Genomic DNA, 22,867 nt, shown 5'->3' on the forward strand with positions numbered 1-22,867 from the left:
TCAGTAGTTGCGGTGTGTGGGCTCAGTAGTTGTGGCGCACGGGCTTAGTTGCTCTGAGGCATGTGGGATCTTCCCGGACCAGGGATCGAACCCATGTCCCCTGCACTGGCAGGCAGATTCTTAACCACTGCGCCACCAGGGAAGCCCCCTAATGCACTTCTATCCCTGTTTTACAGACGAGAAAATCAAGGCTCAGAAAGGTGAAGGGGCTTGCCTGAGGCCACACAGCTGGTGCACAGTGGAGCCGGGACTCATACCTAGGACTCCAACTCCCAATTTCAATGTCCTGTAATGGAGACTCCAGAGCGGGTGGGGCTGTCTGGAGATTGGGAGGTGAGGAAGCGGGGGCTGGATCCTTTCACTCTCTTTTAGGTCATATTATGTCCTAGAGGCCACCCCAAGTTGGGACCAGGGCAGGTCCCACCCAGGAGTCCCCAGAGCCAGGCTCTGGTGTGTGTGTAAGCCCACCCTAGGGGTCTGGAGAGAGCAGATTCATCTCAACACCCCCACAAACAGCACTGTCTGCACAGAGCTTTGTGTTGAGAGGGAGGGAGGGGAACCCCAGTTCCTGGGGGGAATCCATGGCTTTCACATGCTGCGCCAGACCCCCTTCACCTCCTAGGGACACAGGGTACCCGGGCGTTAAACGGTGGGCAAGACACAGCCTCCTGGGGAGGCCCGAAGCTGGCTGGGCAGCCCTTTGCCAAGGCACTGGAGGATCATTCCGGGAGAGCGATCCAAGGGCTGCAGATCCAGCCCTTTTCATGCTTGGCCAATTTAATGGTCCCCATTAATTTCAAAACACACACATTCCCACAAGCTCCAGGCTCCTCAGCTCAGTGCTTGGGGTGGAGAGCACGTCAGGGACACAGGCCGGCACACTGGTGTGGGTGCTGAAGGCTGGCGGCCTCAAGGACGAGATGAGCCGGACAGAAAGAGTTCAGGGCACCTCAGCAGGGGGTGGCGGGCAGCAGAGCCCTACCTGCGTTTCCTGACCATTTGTGTGTTGTGATGGGGAGAAAAAGGCCCAGGAGAAAGGGCAGTGCTGGGAGTTAGGAAGGCCTGCTTTGCCACTTCCCTGCTATGTGACCCTGAGCAGGTCACCGTCCCTCTCTGGGCTTCAGATGTTCCCCTGTCTTCCCTACAAGACTGCAAATGCCTTGGCGGCAGGCACTGGGTCATTAAGCCTCACACTGAGCCAGGAACCTCACAAGCAGCCCTCACAAGCAGCAGTCTGCCACTGTCCTCACCTGCATGATGCTTTAGTCCCGTCCAGCCCTGGCTTCTATGACCAACCAAGAGGGGCTGTGTGGGGTCTGGGCTGGGGCTGGGGCAGGGGGAGGGGGCCCAGAGGGGATCACTGGTTCATCCAGTCCCTCCTGCTGCCTGACCAACTCTCAAGGACATCTGATCACTCATTCATTCAACAAACATTTACTGAGTCTCAGGACAAAAGATCATTGGGTCCAAGGTCCATTGCCCACTGTCACGTTCCCTATGGAAGGACAGGAACAATCTGGCTAATAAAGGGAAACTTGGGAGAAGACCTTGGGGCAGAAGGACCTTCCAGGATCCTCGAGTCCCGCCCATCGGCCAGAGCTCGGCTCACTGGCCCAGGCCCTGCGAGCCCTTGAGGGAATCTCAATAATTCAGGAGGGATCCATCATTTATGAATTTATGTAACCGCTTCTCGACCTTGTGGAAATGAGCCTCCCTCCTCCTGCAGTGGTGGAAATCAGGCCTTGGCACAGTCTTTGGTGTCCCGGGCTTTCTAATGTGGGGAGGGAGCTACCTGCACCCCAGGCCTCCCTGTTGGCCTCCCAATCCACTCAGCCCCTCACCCCCAGACTGGACCCAGAGGGGACTTCTGAAAAAGCAAACGTGACGGCATCTTTCTCAAACCCAAGTCCTAAAGATGAGGGTTTGATTCCTGGCTCGGCCTTTTACCCAGCACTGTGGTCTCATACGTGCCTCAGTCTCCTCATCTGTAAACTGGGGGAATATTATTGCCTGCCTCAGAAATGAGGTGATATGTCCAGTGTGGGGGCAGCCCCTGGCCCAGAGGGAACACACAATAACACACTACCCCCACCCAGAAGCAGGGCTTGGTGGGGTGCTCAGGGCAGGGACTGGGGCACAGGACAACCAAGCAGCCGCAGGAGCAGGAGTCCACCACGAGGCCTCGTGGGGCCAATGAACCCGGACCCATCTTTTCTGCACTGACCACCTAGTCCCCATCCCGCTTCTCTGTTTCCCTGTAGTGAGGACAGATGGCAGCAGACCCACTCTGGGGACCCAAAATTTTAAACCAGAAAAGAAAAGGGAACAAAGAGAAGGTATTCCCAGCTACCCACAAAAAAAGTGGGGGTGGGGATTTCCTGGAGGCTCTTCAGTCTGGCAAACCTTCCCTACCTGTGCCACTACTGTTTAGCTGTGTGGCCTTAGGTAAGTTGCTTCAAGTCTCTGAACCTCATTTTCCCATTGACACCGTGGGGCTGATATAATAACACCAGGAGGCTAGGAGAGGTAGCATGGGGGGTGGATACAGCCTAGACCTAGAAGGAGACCCTCAGCTCAGACCCACCACGGCTCATTCCAAGACCCCCAGAGCTTCCCCTGAGTCCCACCCGCCTCACCCTCCCTGCCAGTGCTCTCCCTCTCTCCCCTTAGAATGTCCTTGTCCAACTTCTAACTCAGATCTCTACTTCTCAGCTCAAGCACTGCCTCCTCCAGGCAGCCCTCCAGATTGCCTCCCACCCTTGCAGGTGTGATTCCCATCCCTCATGCACTTTGCTGTCCCTTCCATTCATATTTTTCACTCTGTATTTGGGAATTGAGATTGAGTCTTCTGTAGCCCAGGATCTACCACAATGCCTGGTGCACAACAGGCCTGCCATGTACGCCTGCTGATCGAATGAATGAAAGGCTACACATGAGCTTGAATTCTGACTCAGTCACCTGCCAAGCTGGGGCATGTTATCTCCTTCTTGAGCCTCAGTTTGATCACCGAAAATGGGGATCAGAGTCCTGCTTGCTTTGCGGGGATGCCAAGTGGGCAGCATGGAGGGAGTGGCCGGTCTCACCTGTGCTCCCCAGGGGCCAGGGCCCCAGGAGTCTTCCGTGGCTCACAGGTTCCCGCCCACCCTTCTTGTCCACTGCGAAGAGGCTGCTGCTGAAGCTAGCTGTGGAGGCCCGGCCTCAGTAAACACATTTAAATCTGAAGTGACAGGTAAAGCAATTTACGGAGACAGTTCAGCGTCAGATCACTTCCCACAAGGCAGTCGGCGTCCCTCGGCCCCCCTGCTTGCTAGTCCATCAAGGCGGTCTCTAAATCACTGACTCCGAGCGGTGGCCCAGGGACAGCCAGGGGGCCAGGCTCCTCCAGGCCCTCCTGGCAGCAGAAGGGATGAAGCAAGGGCTTTGGCTGGCTTGCGGAGACGAGGGTGATACAAGCAGCTGGCAGATTTTCACAAATCAAAGCCCCAAGACTTAAGGAAACAGAGCACCACTTCATGCCTTATTTTAAATAAATAAGCAACTTAAAAAAACTCCCAGTGAGGCCAGCTTGTCGCTGTGAAACATGGCTTCCCACCTGTTCTGCACGGCCCGGCCCGCATGCCGGGGCCCCTCAAAGGCTCCCCTGACCCTCCTCGCCTCCCGCGCCCTCTTTGCAGAATTAACTGGTCCCTGAGGCGACGCGTGGCACTCTGTTCAGACCTCGCTTCCAGTGCTTTGTCACATTATATTCTACTTAGTTTCTCTCATGCTGACTTTCCAACACTAATTTACAGGGGCTTACTATGTGCCAGCCCTGGGGTGGGGCCAACGATGCTCCATTTTTCAGATGGGGAAATAGAGGCTTGGAGACGCCTGACCGGAGGCTACAGCACGGCAAGCGGGAGTGCTGGGATTCCCACCTAGCTCCTGGCCTCTGTGCCCATGGCCTTGACTCAGTGGCCTGGGACAGCTTTGCAGTTTAATATTCCTTCTGTCTTTGCACAAAGCATCACATTCATCCCTGCTCTGTCCCGTTATGCCCTGAAGGCCAAAGCCGGCAGCCGGACCCTGGACTGGCCAAGAATGGGGGTCTTTCTTTGTGCCAGGACATTTCCTGCCTGGGATTCAGCTGTCTGTCGGGAACTAGGGGCCCACAAGCACAGGCTTGGTAAGCTGGCAAACTCAAGGGCATGGAAGGGACCCCGTCAAGGTCATGCTGCCTCTCCCCATAGTCCCCACCATTCCGTGGCAAAGAGAAGACATAAACACTCCAGAAGCTGAGGCGCCCCCCCAGACCCAAGCTTTCTCTGGAGGAGATGCTAGGCCTGGCTCTCCCTAGACACAGCCTGGGGGACGTGGGGCCGAGCTGGAGAGGCAGGCGCTGCCCCAGAGAATCTCCTGCTCCAGAATGGGGGCTGCAGGGGCTTCCTGGCTTATCTCACCAGCGTGGCAGCCCAATTTAATTAAGATGGATGCAGTGTGCCCCCGTGGGCAGGAGCCGTGGCCAGCACAGATGGCAGGAGCCTGAGACTCTCCAGACTCTGCCCGAGCAAGTGGCCTCAGCTGGCAGCCACTGGGGCAAGACCAAGGATGGCCCGGGGAGGCCTGCACTGCCCCTGGGGACTTGAGAGGGTTTGGTCCTGTCCCCTGTGACCTCATGCCCTGCCACCGGCCAGGCACACATCCTTCTACTCTGTCCCAGCCCCCCTCCACATATCATATAACATCATACATCATATTATACACACAACAAATCACACACATATCCACTATTATAGGCACATAATAGCACATACACCCCAGTCACATATCAAATACCAACAGAGTGGGGTAAAAACCAGCCCTGGACTTCAAATGCCAGGGGAACAGTTGGGAAACTGAGTCTGAGTTTCCAAAGTCCTGAGCGAGGCTGTGGGTGGAGTCACTCTGCAGGGAGGGGAGAAGTGAAGGGGGCAGGAAGGGAGGACACCCAGCCCCTGCCCTCTCCAAGGACCCCCAGGGTCCTCCCTAGGGATGGGAAGAGCGCCTGCGTGGCTGGAGACACCCCTGAGACACAGCTCTTCAGGATGGAGGGGTTCTGGGGGTGCTGACCGCTTTCTCGCACAGGCCCTTCCCAGCCCCCTGCAGGCCTCCCCCCTCCATGGTCCCTGCAGCTGGAGCAAGGCCCAGGCAGCGATGGCATCTTCCCTACCCTTCCCCATCTGGCCTCAGGGACAAAGAGAGACTCCCCGCCCCCCACCCCGTCCCGAGAAAATCCACAAGCTCCACAGTGGACCTCAAGCCCCCAGCCCTGTCCGACCCACATGGCTCCCCATGGGCCACAGACCCTGGCGGGGCCAACACTGCCCCTGACTTCAAAAATAAAAATTAAAAAATTCCCACCCCGAGATAATTGCTCGCTCCTTTTCCTCATTGTGGTGGCTCCGCGGTCGGCGCTGAGAAGCAATTATTCAGGGCTAATGATTATAATCAAGTCAAATAGAATTTAATGGACACGTATTCTCTTCCTGCTTGAAACTTTACATATGAATTAAGCACATGTGGGTTTCACGAGGCACAGACCAGATTTATGCAGCCCTGAAAAGCCCCGCGTTGCCGCGACTTTTATTCCGCTAATAAACAGGCTGATTTACGGGCTCTGCTGCGCGCAGGAACCGCGATCTCTGCTGCCCCCTGGTGGGCGGCGGCCCCAGGCCATGGCGGGGGCCCCAGGGAGGATGCCGGAGGGTACCAAAACCACCAAAGACCCCCGAGGTCTGATCAGTGCCAAGGCCACCCAAACACCGGGCTGGGAAAACCTGCAGGGAGGGTCCGCAGGGGATGCAGGCTCTGTGTGGGAGCTCTGGATCCAGGGCCTGCCTCAGCCGTTTTTGGGGGGTTCCAGGCAGGTTCTGGGTCCTCTCTGCTATGAGACTCTTTCCAGAAAAAAAAGGAGATCCCGGGAAGACACACCAGGAGGTATTTAGTAAACTGAGGCAGGCAGGGGGAGGCATAGCTGCTCATTTGTAGGAGGTACCAGGATCCCTTGGCATCCCTGGGCCAGGGTTGACGTCCAGTGACTCTGCTGGCATCACTTCTAGCACCGACAACAGCGGTAGGCGCTGAGGGCTCTGTTCATGCCAGGGGCTGCGTGAGCATCACTGTTCATGGGCGTCAGACCCTAATATCCCCAACTATCCAGTGGGTGGGTTTCCCACCATTCCCATCATGAAAGCCCAGGCAGGTACATGGAGAAGGGGAGCCCCCAGAAAGACACAGCAAACACTGCCACGCCCAGCCCTGGCGAATCAAATGAAGCCAGGACCAAAGGGCTTCCCTGAGAGCATGAGAGGCTGACAGAGCTGCTGCACTCAGAGTCTGGCCAGGCACAAGGGCACTTAGGAAGAGCCATTAATCATGCCTGCAGCCCCGCGAGCAGAGCCCCCACCCCACTCCATCTGCATTCTGCCCACACCCTGCCTTGGTCCCCACACCCTCCCTCCTGGCCGCCAACCATCAACCTGGCTGGGAAGGAGGTGATAAGATGCCCTACTTTTCCCTCTGGCCACTTTGCAGCTCAGGAAGAAAAGTACCAGTAGGGGGACTTCCCTGATGGCTCAGTGGCTAAGAATCCACCTGCCAATGCAGGGCACACAGGTTCGAGCCCTGGTCCGGGAGGACCCCACATGCCATGGAACAACTAAGCCCGTGCGCCACAACTACTGAAGACCTCGTGCCTAGAGCCTGTGCTCCACAACAAGAGAAGCCACTGCAATGAGAAGCACGCTCACCGCAACCAAGAGTAGCCCCGCTCGCCACAACTAGAGGAAGCCCGCGCACAGCAACGAAGACCCAACACAGCCAAAAATAAATAAATAAAATAAATAAATTTATTTTTAAAAAAATAGTACCAGCGGGGCGCCCCCCACACCCTTGCCAGTGACTGACAGGGCCAAGGGCACTAGGCAGGGCAGACTCGCAGGGCTGTGTCAATGTCCCCTCAGCCGGGGCCCCAAGGCTTGGTCTTTCCACCTCAGGCCATCACTCTGGGGTCCAGGCAGCAAGAATACCCTTCTCTCCTGGGCCACTATGACTTGACTTGTCTTAGCCCCGTGTCTCCCCAGATGGAGACCTTGCTGCTACCCACCATCCTAGTGGCCCAAGAGAAACACATCAGAGGAAGCACCAGCAGAAACCCAAAGGTGACCCCACCACTCCCTGCTCCGAGTCAGAACTCCTACCTTCCTGTGACTGGTCACCTGTGCGCTGAAACAGGCAATGAGGAGGGAGGGAACACCCCTGTGACCACACAGTTCTGCGAACATCAGCGGGGAGACATGCAGATCAATGCCACCGCCGGAAATGCAACCCAGATCACAGACAAGCAGGCCCAGAGCGGATGAGCGGCCACCTCTCCCCTGGTCTCTCAAGCCCAGTCGCTTAGCAAGACCAGCACGGGCACCACCAAGACCCAGAGTCACTGGGCCACTCCACGTCCTGGCCAGCACTGGGGTCAGCCACTGGCTGCAAGCCCAAGGGTGCGATGAAGGAGATTTGAGACGCTCCTGGGAGCGCCTGAGACTGCGCAGGTGGGGAAGGGCTAGCACAGTGGAGTTTCCCTATGAGTCAGAGCCCAAGACAAGGGGGTCTGCCCAGGTCTGCGAACCTTTCTGCAAGAAGGAGGCTGCGTCCTGTGACACTTGGCAACCACAGAGGGGGGATTCGGCCCCCACTCGCCCTTGTCCTGTGAACCACCTGAGCACCTGCTGGACTTGACCGCCCCTTGACACACCACTCCTGACCTCAGCCAGACAACCACTGCCTGAGAGGAGAGCCGCCACCTCCCTCCCTCTCCCAAGATGGGAGAGACACAGCAGACTGCTCAACTCATCACAATAAACTGCCCAGCCAGCAAGAGCCGTTGCAGGAAGCTGACAGGGGTGCAGGGGCCTGTGCCCCCACCCTTCTTCTGACATGCTCCCCAACATGCTCCCTCGCCCACCCCAATTAGAAGGGGGGCTGGGAGGGCAGGAGGCGGAGGAAGGAAAGCACTGGTCAGGGGCATCTGCAGCCCCCAAGGTTGGACCACCCCATCTGGCCACCGCCTTCCTGGCAGGGCAGTCCGGCGCAATTCCAGCGGAGCTCTCTCCCTTACCAGCCGCTAATGGGTCTCAGAGCTTCGAGGCAGCTCAGCCAAGGCGCTCCTGACACAGCAGTCAGGGTTTCAAGGGGAGAGGAGTCCACGCTGCCAACACGCTGGGCTCCCGTGGCGCCAGCAGGCCACCTTCATCCAGCCACCCGAGCCTCACTGGAGCCACGTGGCATCCACGCGTGCCTGGCACAGTGACGAGGTGGCCACCCAGGTCTCTGGCTCAGGCTGGCCAGAAGCCCTCACTCACCGGCGTTGACGATGGCGTCCACCTCCAGCTTGGTGATATCGCCTCGGAACAGGGAGATCTTCTCGTTGAGCTGCTTGTCCTTCTTGTACTTGGGCTCCTCCACCTTCATGGTCACCCCTGGAACAAGCAGAGGCCGGGGGTGGTGTCACAGAGAGGTCCCCACTGAAGAGTGACCCACCAGTGGCCACCAGTCAGGCAAGCCGCCATCAACTGCCCTCCACCTCCAGAGGCAATGTGCCACGCAAGGACTGATGACACGGTAATGACAGCCCACACTGACTAAGCACCTACTGTGTGCAGCACACACTCATCTCGTTGAATCTTCACAACGCTGCACACAGGTAGAGTATCAATGCCATACATCCCCATTTTACACACTAGGTAACTGAGGCCTAGGAGGGTTAAGTAACTTGGCCTGGGTTCCCGGTTACCAGGCCTGCAATTTGCAGGGCCTACGTGCTCACCAGGACGCCGCACTGCAGGCCACTACACCAAGCAGCAAATCCCAGCTCCAGCGGCCATGGGATTGCAGGTCTAAGGCTCAGTTTCCCAACGGTATAATGGGGATAAAAACCGAGCCTGCCTCAGGCTGTGTTAATAATTAAATGAGGTGACACTGCAAAGTGCCCCGCACATAGCAAGCACTCATAAATGCTGCCGCCATTCTTCTTCTTGGCCTTGTCTTTATGATTCTCCCAAGATATGGGCCTGAAAGGACCACTCACCACCCAGCCAGCTGGGCCCCCCAGCGCAGGGCCTACCTTTCGCCGCCTCCTTCCACGTCGGGATCTTCTTCAGCCTGACGAAGTCCCGGCAGAAGTAATGTTCCTCCCGCTGCTTGTCACTCAGGCCCTTCAGAAACGCTGCAGGGGCGGGGCGGGGTGGGCAGGAGAGTCAGGCGGGCCGGGAGAGGAGCAGTCCAGGGGGCCGCCCCACCGCGCACAGGTCTCCTATCCTCACGGAGATGCTCGCCTCGTCCAAGGATGCAAAGCAGTCCCGCATGCCCATCCTTCCCGCAAGCACGCGGGGAGGGGCGTGGAAGGAGGGTCCCCTAGAAGATCTTGCTGTGCCCTCTCTGTTAGGAGGGGAAACTGAGGCCCATGGAGGTGGAGGGTGTCTCTCAGGCACCACAGACCTGAGTTCAGAATTCAACTCTGCTGCTTTCCAGTTGCGTCCACACCTCTGGGTCCCTAATACCTTCAAGACAGCCCTTGCAGACTAATTTCAAGCTTACTCATACATGCTAAGGCCAGGCAGGTCGGCGGCACTGACTCAGTTACATCATCCGTCAGTTACATCATCATCGTCGTTATTTGTAGGCAGCAGGACACAGGGAACCAGGACACCCGTGCTCCTCAAAGAGCCACAGAACCAAGCAGGTCTGGTGCCCGTTTGTGACAAACCCCCTGCATTGGCAGAGGGCTCCCCGCGGAGAGATGCCCGCTGGGGTGAGTCATGGATCAAGGGAGTGGCTGGAATTGTCCCCATTTTACAGATAAAGAAACAGGCTCAGGAAGGTCAGGAAGCCACCCGTGGTCATACAGCTAGTGAGTGGGAAGCCAGGCCCCCCATCCACTCACAGACTCTGGGTCCACCCAGGCTGGGTCCCCTGCTGGGCCTGGTCTTCCCTTTGGGCGGCCCCAGGCAGGGGAGCATCTCTCCAGAGCAGCAGTCCAGGCTCGCGGCTCGTGGGCTCCCCCTGCCGGCCTGAGGCCACCAGGGCAGCCGGGCTCTCAGCCCAGCCTTCTCCTCCTCCACCACACACTCCCCAGATGGAGCAGCCCCCGGTGACCACCAGGGGAGGGGGAGACGACAAAGAGGAAAGACCACGGTCAAGGAACCCAAAAAGCATCAGAAAATGTGCAGAGGTAGGAGGGCAATTAGAGGGGGTAGGGGGAGAGGTAGGGTCTGTCTGCTGGAGCCTTCTGTGGAAAGGCAGAGACGGACAGATATTCAAGAGACAGGTGGGTCCCCCACATGTGCCTCTCCCCTGCCACAGTCAGTCCATCCAAGCCTCTGCTCCTCAAGATGCCCGAGGAGCCTGGAAAGGGCCCCGTTCACAGTCCAGCTCAACACTGTAGGGAATTATTACAAAAAGCTCGTTACACCTTGAATCTGCTTACACCAGCTCCAGCTCAAGATAGAACCACACTCTCCGGCAGCCACTTCCCACCCCCTTCCCTAGACACCCATCGCACACAGGTCCTACAGGTGGTGGTGGGGATCCAGCCCCCAGCAATGCAGACGTGGTCCTGGCCCTCGTGCATTTATAATGCAGCAGGGGAGACAGAGGCTGACCAGGCTTTACCCAATCAAGCAAGCAATCCAAATTCCAAGAAGTGCTATGGAAGGAACGCTCGGGGACTGGGAGAGGAGGTAGCCGGACCCCCAGTCCAGTGGGGCTTAGCGGAGACTGGGAAGAGGACTGAGAGGTAGCCAGAGTAGGGAAGGGTGTTCCACCATCCGGAACAGCATCTTCGAGGTCCTGGGTGGGTGCAATCCAGGGTGTGGGGCAGGGGGCAAGCACAGGGGGAGAACGATGCTGAGGGGAGACAGGGGCACCCAAATCAGATTAAAAATGCTTCCACCAGGTAGAGATTAAGAATCCCCCCACAGCAGTGCCATTCCCATTCTTTCTAAGAGGCAAGGGTATCCAGCATGGATGGTACCCAGCGTAGACAGTCCCCTCTGTCACTAGAGTCCCTGGATACTCACAGCCCATTTCCCAGCCTCCTTCTCAAGGGTCTGCCCTCCCCATGATCTAAGAAACGGGCCAAGAGCTCCTACTTTAAACACTCCTTTCTTTGTGTGTTGGGGGGGTGGCGGTGGGGGGATGGTGCTGGTATTTGAAGGAACTGAAGTGCTTCTCCAAGCCTTGCTTGCCTTCTTCTGTAAAATGGGGGCACAGAAAGCTCCCTCGCGTTAAATGAGAAGCAGAACAGGCTTAGTTGGGCACAAAACAAAAGCACTCAGCTGCCGGCAGACGGTACCACCAAGCAAAGAACGGGCTCGGCTCCATCCAGGCTCTGCCCCTCCCTGGCAGTCTGAATACAGATCAGTCAGTTAACAGACATTTACTGAGGACCCACCATGCACCAAACCTGGGAGGTGAGGTGAGGTCTGGCGCCTGACCGAGCAGAGGGGCGGCCGGGATAGTTTCCTGGAAGAGGTACCCCCAGTTTCTCTGGTCTGCCCCAGGAGCTGCAAATCGCTCGAGAAACTCCCACCAACCAAGCAGAGGCTCCCTCTAAATTCTTCATCTTCCCCAGGTGGCCACTCCAGCTGCTCCTTTGGAAGTGGGTGCCCCCTCCCCTTCTCCCTCTCCCAGGGCTCCTCCGCTCGTCCTCCCGGCCAGCCATCCAGCGGATGCTGCCTCCCCCTCCCACCAAGGCGGGAACACCCCCCCACACCTGCCCATACCTCGTTCTCCCTCCCTCAGGTCACTGGGCACGAAGGTCCTTCCTCCCAGCCGAGGCCGCCCAGCTCACCTTCCCAAGGACTCACTCCTGCGGCTCCCCCTCCACTGGAATGTCCTGCCTGCCCTCAAACACCTTCTGGTGTACCCCGGCTTTTAAAACAAAACCCTCCCTCAACCACGCATTCCACACGCTGTAGCTGTGGCCTCGTTTCTCTGCCCCACTCCACTGTCTACACTCGCTGTCTCCACTTCCTCCTCCCCCCAACCCCACCTCTCCATCAAGACCAAGGTCAGAGGCACCACACTGGCCACTTGTCCTTATTCAGTGGCCCTTCCTGGCCTCCCCTGTACCCTCAGCACCCCCAACCCCTTCTTTCTTCTCAGGACCCCCAACTTCCGATCCCAGGCTGCTCGCTGGCCCCCCTTCTCAGCCTCCTTGCTGCCTCCCCTCTTCCTTAATCTACAGCCTCTCCCTGGGTTTTCACATCAGTTCCACGCATTCGAAAAGGCTCATGATCCCAAGGCTGCACCTCCAGCCCCTCACCTCTCCTGAGCATCTGCTCCCCAAGGCCCACAGCCTGCTCTCATCCCCAAATGCTCTGTGTGCAGAACTGAACTTCTGACCTCTCCATCCTTCCTCCTTCTCAGTGAACGGCCCCAGACTTTGCTGGGGCCCCAAACCAAGAGTCTTTCCTTTCTCTTCTTCCCCCTTCCATCCATCTGCAGGCTGTTAGATTTATCCCCCCAACACCACAGACACCATGCCTTCTGCTACCCCCAGCAGGGCTAAGCCTGCGTCACTGATTGCACCCTAGACCCCTCTGGAAGCACCCCACCCACCCTGGCCAGCTGACTCCCTGTGTCCACCCTATGGTCTGTTCCTAACACAGCAGCCCAGAGATATTAGGGACAGAAGTCAGATAGAAGCTGTCTCTCTGTGTGAAGCTCAGTTCAAACTCCAAGTCCTTGCCAGGGCTTGGAGAGCCTGCCTCTTTCCCAACCTCCTCCCGTGCTACCCTCCCCACTGCACTTCACCCTGCCCACAGCCCCTCAGCCTTTCAGTTCCCCCAACAGCCAAGCTGTTTCCCGCCTCAGGGCCCTTGTACCTGCTGTGCCTCCTGCCTGGTCTTCCTTTACAGTTCCCTCCTCACTGCCCTCCCCCTCCCAGAGCAGCTGCCTCCCCTACCATCTGTGCTTTGCTTGACCTTGGCCATATGGGGATATGTCATGTTTATGTTGGATTCCCAGCACCTGGCACAGCATAAAGCATGTGTGAGTGTCCCTGGGCATCTGTGGGATGAATCAATGAACCAAGGAGCTGAGACCTGAAGGTTGTGGGCAAGTTTGATAACAGAACAGGGTCTTCCAGGAGGAGAGAACAACGCGTGCAAAAGCCCTGAGGTCGGAGAGAGCATACGGGTGGGGAAATGGAGAGAAATCTAGAACAGCTGGACGGGAGAGCAAAAGCAAGGCTCTGGCAGCCTCCCCCGGCTTGTCTGAGGCATTTGCTGGCCCACGGCCCGGCCACTGCTGGGGTTTTGATTCCGCTCATGCTCCTTGGTCCCCCCAGGTTTGGGCTCATGACCTCCCACCATCATGTTCATGGGCAAGGTGCTCAGCCTCCATTTTCTCATCTCTACAATAGGGACAAGGCCGGCCTTCCGTGGCACCCAAGCTTGCTGTGAACAAGAAGACTGGCTGCGAAAACACAGAGGAAGCTGTCGAGTGCGATAGACACATCAGATACATTCACTCTTTCCTGTGTGTGAAATAAGAAGGCCCAAAGAGAGCAAACGAAAACAAGACAAAACTTGGGAGGGGAAACATTATTTTTCCAACTTGGGGCAAAGCAGGTGCAGGAGCTTTTTAAGTTATTTGGGTCCCCATATTTATCATCTTGCACAATTGTGACCAAAGGCCCCCTCCGAGGCCTTGGCATGCCCAAGTGCCAGTACTCAGAGCTGGCTGGACCTGCGGCCAGAGTGCAGGCCCGTACTGTGACACTGGAGGGGCTGGTCAGCCAGAGCCCAGACCAACCCCACAGGACTCCCAAGACCGGAGTCCCTCTGGCTGGGGCAGGCCCCAGGCACCCCACGGAACTAGTCTGGGATGCCCCGAGATGGCTCAGGTCCCTGAGCAGACACCATCTGGCAGATGCCACCACCTTGCTTTACAAAAGCAGTAGAGCAATCGCCCTGGCCACAGGCAAGCAAAAGGAAGCCAGGGCGGGACCCAGCCCAGGGCTCTGTCCTACACTGTCCTCCCCAGTACCTGAGGTCTGCTCTGAGTGACCCACAGCCCGCGCAGTCCTCTCTCTCCAGCAAAGGCCAAAACACGACTCCACTTCCCGGAGACGGCAAAGAAAGACCGTCAGAGCTTCCAGCTCAGCTACCGGCTGACAAGGCGCCAACCATGGGGACACCTGTCAGCCTGCCCTTCCGGCCTGTGGTCCCCAAGCGCACACCTCTCGAGGCCAGTGTGCGGGGTGCCCTGTCCTCACTCATCTCCAGAACAAGGCTGCAGCCTGACTGACCCCGAGGAGCTACAGGCGGCACTGCTCTCTGATTTATGCGAAAGGAGAAGCCAACTGAGGACCGGAGCGCTGTCTTCACAGCCTCAGCTTCACCGTCAGCGGGGCCGCCCCCAGACCCTCCTCACTCGTTCTGGGAGGAGGAGAAGCAGGACCCTTACGGTGGGCATATGCCCCACGCATTTATAACACGCGCTACCTCCCTCTGCCAGGACAGGTGCCGACTTAAAGCACAAGTGAGTTTTATTTTTCTTATAAAAGATGTACAACATACGTTTTAATTTTCTTTCTTTTTTGGAGAGGCGAGAGTATTTCACAGCTCAGTGAGACAGGTGCTGTAAAAGGATGTTTGCAGTAAATTTTGATGGGGAGGTCTGACCCCAGATGAAGCTTTCAGCGGCTCCCGGGCACGAAAGCCGAGCTGGAGGAAGCAGGCTGCGTCAGAACCATAAAGTGCACCGGGTGAACGGGAATTCAATGATGTGTTTTAAGAAGTGTCTTTATGGCACTTCACAAGACGGTGTTCGGAAAGGTGAGGGCAGGCTGGCACGGAGGGAGGCTCCTCTTCTGGAGAAGGGTGGGTGGGCAGGGCTGGTAACAGCTGGGCTCTGGGAACACGACGGTGGGGGCATTAATCACCTCTCACCGTCCCCCAAGAGCAGGGGCTCGTCAAAGCCTATGGCACGAGCAAAGGGGAGATGGCAGGAGGCATGTTGGAGCTTTTCTGCTCTCCCAGACCCCCTCGCCTCCACCTGCACTGGGACGTGCCAAGGCTGCTTCCCCAGAAGACAGGTGGGAGAAGCCCACCCAATTCCCAGGTGTGCCTGGGAAATTTTCTGGTTCGGCAGTCGAATCAGATAAATCATCCGCTCTGCATGAAATTCCACAGGGGTTGAAATCAGTCTTTGCCCTGCCCCATGCAAACAGGCTGGAACACATGAGCCCTATCCTGAGCCACCAGGGAGAGGAAACAGGGCTCAGGACCTGAGGGTCAGGGTTCTAGCATTTGACACCATGGGGGAGACAAGTTTATATAAGCCCAGTGTCCCCATGGCCAGAACAGGGCAGAGAGAGGAGACAGACCCAAGGGGCGACAAGGGATGGGGGGCATTGGGAGGTGACAGGGGGGGGCACTGGGGACCCTTTGGCCGCTGTGTACAAAATGGTTTCTAATGTGATCCCAGCACAACCTACAAATCGGGTGCTGTTGGTCCCATCTTACAGATGAGGAAACTGAGGCTCAGGGAGCATGGAAGCAGTGGTGCCAGGGCTTGCCACGTCTGATGACACCAATGCCCGTTCTCTTTTTTAGCACACAGCTCTGCCCCTACCGCAGGTCAGAAGGAGGATCTGTGCCCTTCTCCTGGAGGCCAGGCCCCTCCTGTGGTGGCAAAGCCCCCAAATACCCCAGTGCCTGAACTTAAGTCCCCTCACACCCAACTGCCTTACAGCAGGACTGTTTCCACAATCTTCTGATGAAAAGGCACAACCTGGCGGGGACGGGTGGTAATGAGACACTCCAGAACTGAGGGAATTAAATTATAGAAATTAACCCCTAGCCAGTGAAATCAAATACTGCAGAGGTCTCTCAAAAAGACTGAATGTCTCCTAGCCAGGAAGGTCAGCCTGATGATATTTTCTTACCTAGAGAAAGAATAGGTCCACAGAAAGAATAGGTCCATAGAAGTGGGTAGTCAGCTTGAACCCAGGAAAAAGGAATGTGCAGAACCCAGGCAGAATTTGGCTATCTGTCCAGAGGACTCGCTGGGCCATGGACTGAGGCATCTGCACCTGGGGCCCAGAGCAGGCACTCAGCACTGCATTTGTACTGGAACACTGAGCAACCGCCCGGGGAAGGGCATCCTCAGTGGGTAGGCGCACCCCTGGCAGGGAAGCTTGCCCAGCCTGCCCAGGGCAGTGGGATCAGCTTCCAAAATCATTCAACCAGCTCCCTAGTTGAGAACACCTGCTGCTGAGCAAACTTAAGACTATGAATTGGCTTCCACATGGCTTTTTTACAGGGAGAGGAGGCCCTGCCCAGGTGCACGAGTTTCCAGACCCACAGCTATTACATTTCCCCAGCGTGAACTGCACCTCAACCCTCTGAACTATACATCAGTCTCTTGTGAGTTTGGTTACTATGTGCCAGTCTTTGAGAGAGGATCATCTCAGGCATAGACAGGCATTTAGATGTCGGGCTTCCCTGGTGGCGCAGTGGTTGAGAATCTGCCTGCCAATGCAGGGGACACGGGTTCGAGCCCTGGTCTGGGAAGATCCCACATGCCGCGGAGCAACTAGGCCCATGAGCCACAACTACTGAGCCTGCACGTCTGGAGCCTGTGCCCCGCAATAAGAGAGGCCACGACAATGAAAGGCCCGTGCATCGCGATGAAGAGCGGCCCCCGCGTGCCGCAACTAGAGAAAGCCCTCGCACAGAAACGAAAGATCCAACACAGCCAAAAATAAATAAATTAATTAACTAATTAAAAAAAAAAAATGTATAGAGGCCTATGTAGGTATATCCCCAACAGAAAGATGAGCACATGTCCATCAAAGACATGTACAAGGATATTCACAACAGCTTTATTCTCAACAGTCCCAAACTGGAAACCAAATGCCCATCAACAGGAGACTGGGTGCACAAACTGTAGTACATCCACACCACGGAATATTACACAGCAGTAAAAAAGAGCAAACTGTCGGTACACCCAATAATGTGGACGAATCACACAGATATTAGTAAAAAGAACCGGACACACTGTATGCCTCTGGTGATATGAAGTTCAAGAAGAAACAAAATGAATAGATAGAAAAATGATTAGCAGTAAGGGGTACTGATTGGAAAGGGGCTCAAAGGAACCTTGTGGGGCGATGGCAATGTTCTACCTATTGATCAAAGTAGTGGTTACACAGCAGTATACTTAGGTAAATGAACACTGATTGTAGGAATTCCCTGGCGGTCCAGTGGTTAGGACTCGGGACTTTCACTGCTGGGGGCCCGTGTTCAGTCCCTGGTCGGGGAACTGAGATCCTGCAAGCCGAGCAGCGTGGCCAAATAAATAAATAAATAAAGGATCAAAGCTTGGACTCCAATCAGAGGCAGAATCCAGTTGAGGCAGTCCCTCAGTGCGGTGGTTTTAAAAATATGCCCCAAATTCTTTGATCCTCTTTCCTCCCAAAGGTGAAAACTAATTTCCCTCCCCTTGAATGTGGGCCAGATGAGGCATTTGGGCAACAGCCATTTCACAGGAGTGAGCCATCTGGGAAGGGCTCACTCCACCCCTAACCAAACCCCCGCCAACCTCCTGAGAAACCCTGAGCCTGACCACCCAGCTAAGCTACTCCCAGCTTCCTGAGCCTCAGAGACTGTGAGATAACGTAAATGTTTGCTGTTTTAAGCCACCACGTGTCTGGGTAATCTGTTATTATGCAGCAATAGCTAACTAAGACACAGAGACGTCTCTGTGTCTCACCCCCACAAACTACCACCTAACGGCTGCTGGGGGGCGGGCGGCTTCACACCTAGGGCTGGGGTTCCTGGGGCAAGCCCACCCTCCTCACACTGCCCCCTGACTGGACACTGGCACTCAGGCGGCCCCATGTGCCACGGCTTCTTTGCAGCACTGACCTCTACCTGGCATTGTCTCATTGCCTCGATCACATGCTCTACTGTTTCTTCCCCCTAAGCTCCGTGAGGGCAGGGTCCTTGCCTGTCTCCGCAGCACAGCAGTGCTGGCTACACAGAAGGCACTCGATACGCATGGACTGAATGAATGGAAATCCCAGCTCCTAGCAGAGAGCAGCCTGGGAATCCCTGACCCATCAGCTTCATGAGGTCTGGACGTTCTCAGTGGCACCCAGGAATGGGAGGGGCGGAGAGCTGGGTCCTAGAAAAAGTGGCAGATCCAGGAACAGGTGCCTGGGCCCCTGGCCTCCCCAGCTCTCTTTCCCACCACCCTGGGTTACTGTTCTCTGACAGAGAAGGGAAAGCAGGGCTCCCTGTGGGGACAGTCCCCGTACCAGGGGGCCAGCCCCCTACTCCCCACCCTGAACGGTGTTCTGGGGCCAGGGCTGAAGGGCTGACAAGCACTCCTTGTGTTCCCGGAGCAAAGTCAAGTGCTTCCTGCTGGTGCTTTAAGATCCCAGTGAAGGCAATGCAATTCATGAGAGTGGTAAGTCATCTTGAACTCTACCTCCAATCCCAAGAGGATGCCTTCCCCTTGCCCGCAACCACAGCCCGCCCTAGGCCTGACTTCCCAACCCAATTGGCTGAATCCACTTCACCACAACGGCCCAGCCAATGAGCTGTTGTCCCTGCTCTTTTGAAAGGGGATCCAGCCCGAACAGTCACAAGAGCCCAGGGAGCAGGCCCTGAAGGGCAGGGGCAGCTGGACAGGCAGCCGGGGCTATTTGGGGCTCTGCAGGTCAGGTTGCCTGCCTTCCCTGCTCTATTCGGGCCCAGAGTCCAGCCCTGGGATTCATGCCCACCAGGACTCATGCCCTGCCCCAGAGCGGGAGGAAATGGCTTGATTCCTGGGTAGGGGGGGCGGCGGGGGGTGAGGGCGGAGGGGGCGGCGGGGGGGGGGGGAGGGCGGAGGGGGCGGCGGGGGGTCACTGTTCTCATAGGCACAACGCCCCATCTCTGCCCTGCCCCGCAGCTCCTCTGTCCTGTGTCCCCCAGGAATAAGGCAGAGAGTGCTCACAAGTGTCCAGAGGCCAACGTTAAGGGCAAAAGGGCACCAAACCACGTGCCTAGAGAGGCAGGCCCCCGGGGTAGGCGTGGGGGAGGTGGAACCGGCCTGCTCAGGGAGGCCACTCCTTGTGGCTATCTGATCCCACCAGGTGGGATGCCAGCCCCAGAGCTGTCCCGTCAGCCCATTCCCTGCCACTCTGCCTAAAATGCCACCCCTTGAGAAACCATGCTATGCAAAACCTGGGGAGTTCAGAGCCTACTGTCAGATCCTGAAGCAAACTCCAAGTGACCTTGGCCTATTGGCTCTGGCACTGGGCCTCAGTTTCCCTCGTGCACAACAGATTAAGGTACTAGGTCTTGGATGCTCCCTGGGGGTGCCCAGCAACACATTTCAATGGCGTGAGGCCACCCTCCTCACACTGCCCCCCACTGGGGACCTGGACCCGGTCGGGGCGGTGAAGTAGTTTATGGGGCTGGGCACATGGGGGGCGTGGCTGTTAATGGGGGTCCATACCGGGGCACATGGGACCTTAACTTCCCCAGTTCTCTGGGGTGGACGAGGCTGCTGGTGGGGTGCTGTCCAGCCGGAGAAGGCCCACGTAGAGCCGCCCTCGCCCCTCGCGCCCCCCTCCTGCTTACACTTACATTTTGCCTCCTTCCAGTCGGTGGAGGTGCTCAGGTCCACCTTCGCCGCCATGGCCAGGGGGGCCCAGGTGCGCACCCCGGCTCTCCGCCCCACCGCCGCCGCCCCCCAAGCCCCAACTCCCGCTGGGGTCCGCGCGCGCGGGTCGTACGCGCCCAGGGACGCCGGGGGACCGCACGCAGTGCTGCGGGTCCGCGTGGCACCCGCCGAGGGGCCGGGCCAGGGGCGCCGGGCGCCGAGCAGCTGCCCCGCCGCGCGCAGCTGTGCCAGGCGGCCGGACACTCGGCTCTGCAGAGACATGAGCGGGCGGCGCGGGGCGGCTCCCCGCCCACTTCGACTCTATTTACGGTGCTCGGGGAGTCTCTCCCTTATTTACTCGGGAACCAGGTGACGCGTGCCAACCCGCGGCGACCTGCTCAGGAGCCAGCGGGCCGCGCGGCCAGAAAACCCAGGCGCGCCGCTGGGCACCCTGGAACTTGTAGTCCGGGCCGCTGACGGGCCCCCGCACTCGTATACACACGTGCGCGCCCCGCCCGGCCAGCGGGGTCGCGCTGCGCCTGAGCCCCGCTCTCGCAGGGTCGCGCGTCCGCCGTGCGCCTCCTCTTGGGGCTGTCTCGGCCGCCGCCAACTTCCTGGTGGGAAGTGCCTCCCGCCCCCGGCCCCGCCCCTCTGGCCGGGTGTACTGAGCCGAGCGCGGCTGCCTAAGGGTCACCGGGGACCCACCCCGTCCCCAGTCCCCGGGAGCCGCGCGTCCCCGCCGGCGATGGGGAGGTAACGAGTGGCACGAACAGGGACGTCCGGTTGGGCGACTTTCCCCAGGCCGCTGCGCTGCTGCTTCTTAGCCGGCGGCGGCAGGAACCGAATCTAGAGCAGCTAGGGAGGCAAAGGTGGAAATCGTGTAATTTGAAGGCAGAAAATTAGAGTTCCAAGTGGCCTTCTCGGTGGAAGAATTGGGGTGATTTTTTTTCTTTATATTTTTCCTAATTTTTTACAAGGACTATAAGGATGGATTTTTTTAATATAAATATTTTAATGTCTTTCTATACCATTTTATTATTTGATAAATATGATACTGGATATTTTTTTGTTTGTTTTTGGCCGCCTCCCGTGGCTTGCGGGATCTTAGTTCCCCGACCAGGGATTGAACCGCAGGCCCACGGCAGTGAAGCGCGGAGTCCTAACCACTGGACGGCCAGGGAACACGCCATAGTGGATATTTTTTTAACCTGGGACAAGAAGCCAGGGTTCCAGAGAAGGTTTTAGCACCAGCTTTGCTCGTTCTTACTCGGGTACACTGGCCCCTTGTACCTTGCTTCTTGAGCTGTATATGAGGAAGACAGCGCTCAGGTCTGACTGGTTGCAGACCTGCCTTGTGCTCCAGGCCTCTCTGGCGCTGAGTGTGGCAATAACTCTTCACAGGGCTGTGAGGAGGATCACAGAACCCTCCTGTGGATGCAGCTGGCACCACTGTGGTGCCCAAGAGAGGATCAGTGGGAGACCTGTGTGCAGAGAGGGTAGATCAGAAGCCAGGGGACAGGAAGGAAGGGCCAAGGGCCCCCAACACTCCAGGACCACCAACGACCAGGCCTGCGCCTTTCCCCGAAAAGGTCAGCAAGATGAGTTCAGGATGCTAGGCCCCCAGGCCTGAGGTCACCTCACCACTTGCCGCTTCTCCAATAACTTACCAGGGCAAGAAGGGCCTTGCCAACTGCATCCAGGACAGCAGCCATTCACAGGGGGCTAGGTACCAGCTGGTGCTGAGCTAAGCCCTCTACCCCCATTTGCTCTACTTGCATTAACTCACTATGTGCTCCCCACAGCCTGGTGCGGCAGCACTGCCCCAGGCACACATGAGAAGCCTGGACTGGCCCAAGGTCAACATGGCCTATGGGGGTCAGAGTCCAGGCTTGGGTCAAGGTTGTTTGGTTCCTATCTGTGGTCTGGTAAGTGATTACACAGATGTCACTGATTCAGGCAATGAAGCATGTGGGTGACCCTGTGTATTAGCTTCCTGTTGTTGCTATAACAAATTCCCATAAATGTAGCAGCTTAAAGAATAAACAAGGGCTTCCCGGGTGGCGCAGTGGTTAAGAATCCGCCTGCCAATGCAGGGGACATGGGTTTGAGCCCTGGTCCAGGAAGATCCCACGTGCCGCGGAGCAACTAAGCCCGTGCGCCGCAACTACTGAGCCTGCGCTCTAGAGCCCGCAAGCCACAACTGCTGAGCCCGTGAGTCACAACTACTGAGCCTGAGTGCCACAACTACTGAAGCCCGCGTGCCTAGAGCCTGTGCTCTGCAACAGGAGAAGCCACCCAATGAGAAGCCTGCGCACCGCAACGAAGAGTAGCCCCCGCTCGCCACAACTAGAGAAAAGCCCATGTGCAGCAACAGAGACCCAACGCAGCCAAAAATAAAAATAAATAAATAAATAAATTTAAATAAATAAACAAAATTCATTTTCTTAAAGTTCTGTAGGATACAAGTCAGACATCGGTCTCACTGGGCTAAAAATCAAGGTGTCAGCACCAGCTTCCAGAGACCACCCACATTCCTTGGCTTGTGGGCCCCTTCCTCCATCTTCAAAGCCAACAATGTTCCATCTCACTGACCAGTCTTCCCTGGTGGTCTTTCCCTCTGACTCTCTTCCATTTTCAAGGCCCCTTGTGATTACATTGAACTCACCTCACCGGTGATGATCCAGGATGATCCCATTTAAAGTCTGCTGATTATCAACCTTAATTCCATCTACAACCTTAATTCCCCTTTGCCATGTAAGGTAACATATGCACAGGCTCCAAGGATTAGGATGTGGACATCTTTGGGGGGCATTATTCTGCTTACTACACCCTTCCCGGCAAAGTCTGGGGAGGAGAACACAAGGAGAGGCAGGGGACCCAGCCATAGGAAGTATCAGTGCCTATCAGGAGGCTGCCTTCTGCACAGAGCCTGAAATCCATGTCCCCCAGAGCCAGGCCATGGAAGCACCCTGGACACCCTCGGCATCTGAACTAGTCCTTCTGTTTCTTTTTGCTGGGATTCAGCTCTGTTCTCACATGGCAGCCAGGATAGAGAAGGTCCCAGACAATAGCCTACCAGGGTCTGGTCTAAGAGAGGCCTGGGCCCCACACACGGATGGGTCTAGGCAGAGAAGTGTGATTCTGACTTGGCAAGGCAGGACCTCTTCACAGAGTTTCAGCTGGACCTTTT

General features: G+C 57.0%; 1 protein-coding gene across 2 annotated transcripts in view; it reads right to left on the reverse strand.

Annotated features, from left to right (window-relative positions):
* MACROD1 (mono-ADP ribosylhydrolase 1) overlaps positions 1-20,258 on the reverse strand; it is a 153,327-nt gene extending 133,069 nt beyond the window's left edge. The window contains exons 1-3 of one of the 2 annotated variants that reach the window (XM_059929782.1): positions 19,662-20,258; positions 9,137-9,238; positions 8,376-8,492 (exon numbers count right to left, since the gene is read on the reverse strand). In XM_059929782.1, coding sequence (XP_059785765.1) covers positions 8,376-8,492; positions 9,137-9,238; positions 19,662-19,959 — 517 coding nt within the window. In that variant the 5' untranslated portion in view covers positions 19,960-20,258. The remainder of the gene's footprint in view (positions 1-8,375; positions 8,493-9,136; positions 9,239-19,661) is intronic. The other variant, XM_059929781.1, reaches the window with a different exon arrangement.
* Positions 20,259-22,867: the final 2,609 nt, after the last annotated feature.

This window comes from Balaenoptera ricei, chromosome 8, assembly GCF_028023285.1.
Source record: "Balaenoptera ricei isolate mBalRic1 chromosome 8, mBalRic1.hap2, whole genome shotgun sequence".
NCBI classification, from domain to species: domain Eukaryota; kingdom Metazoa; phylum Chordata; class Mammalia; order Artiodactyla; family Balaenopteridae; genus Balaenoptera; species Balaenoptera ricei.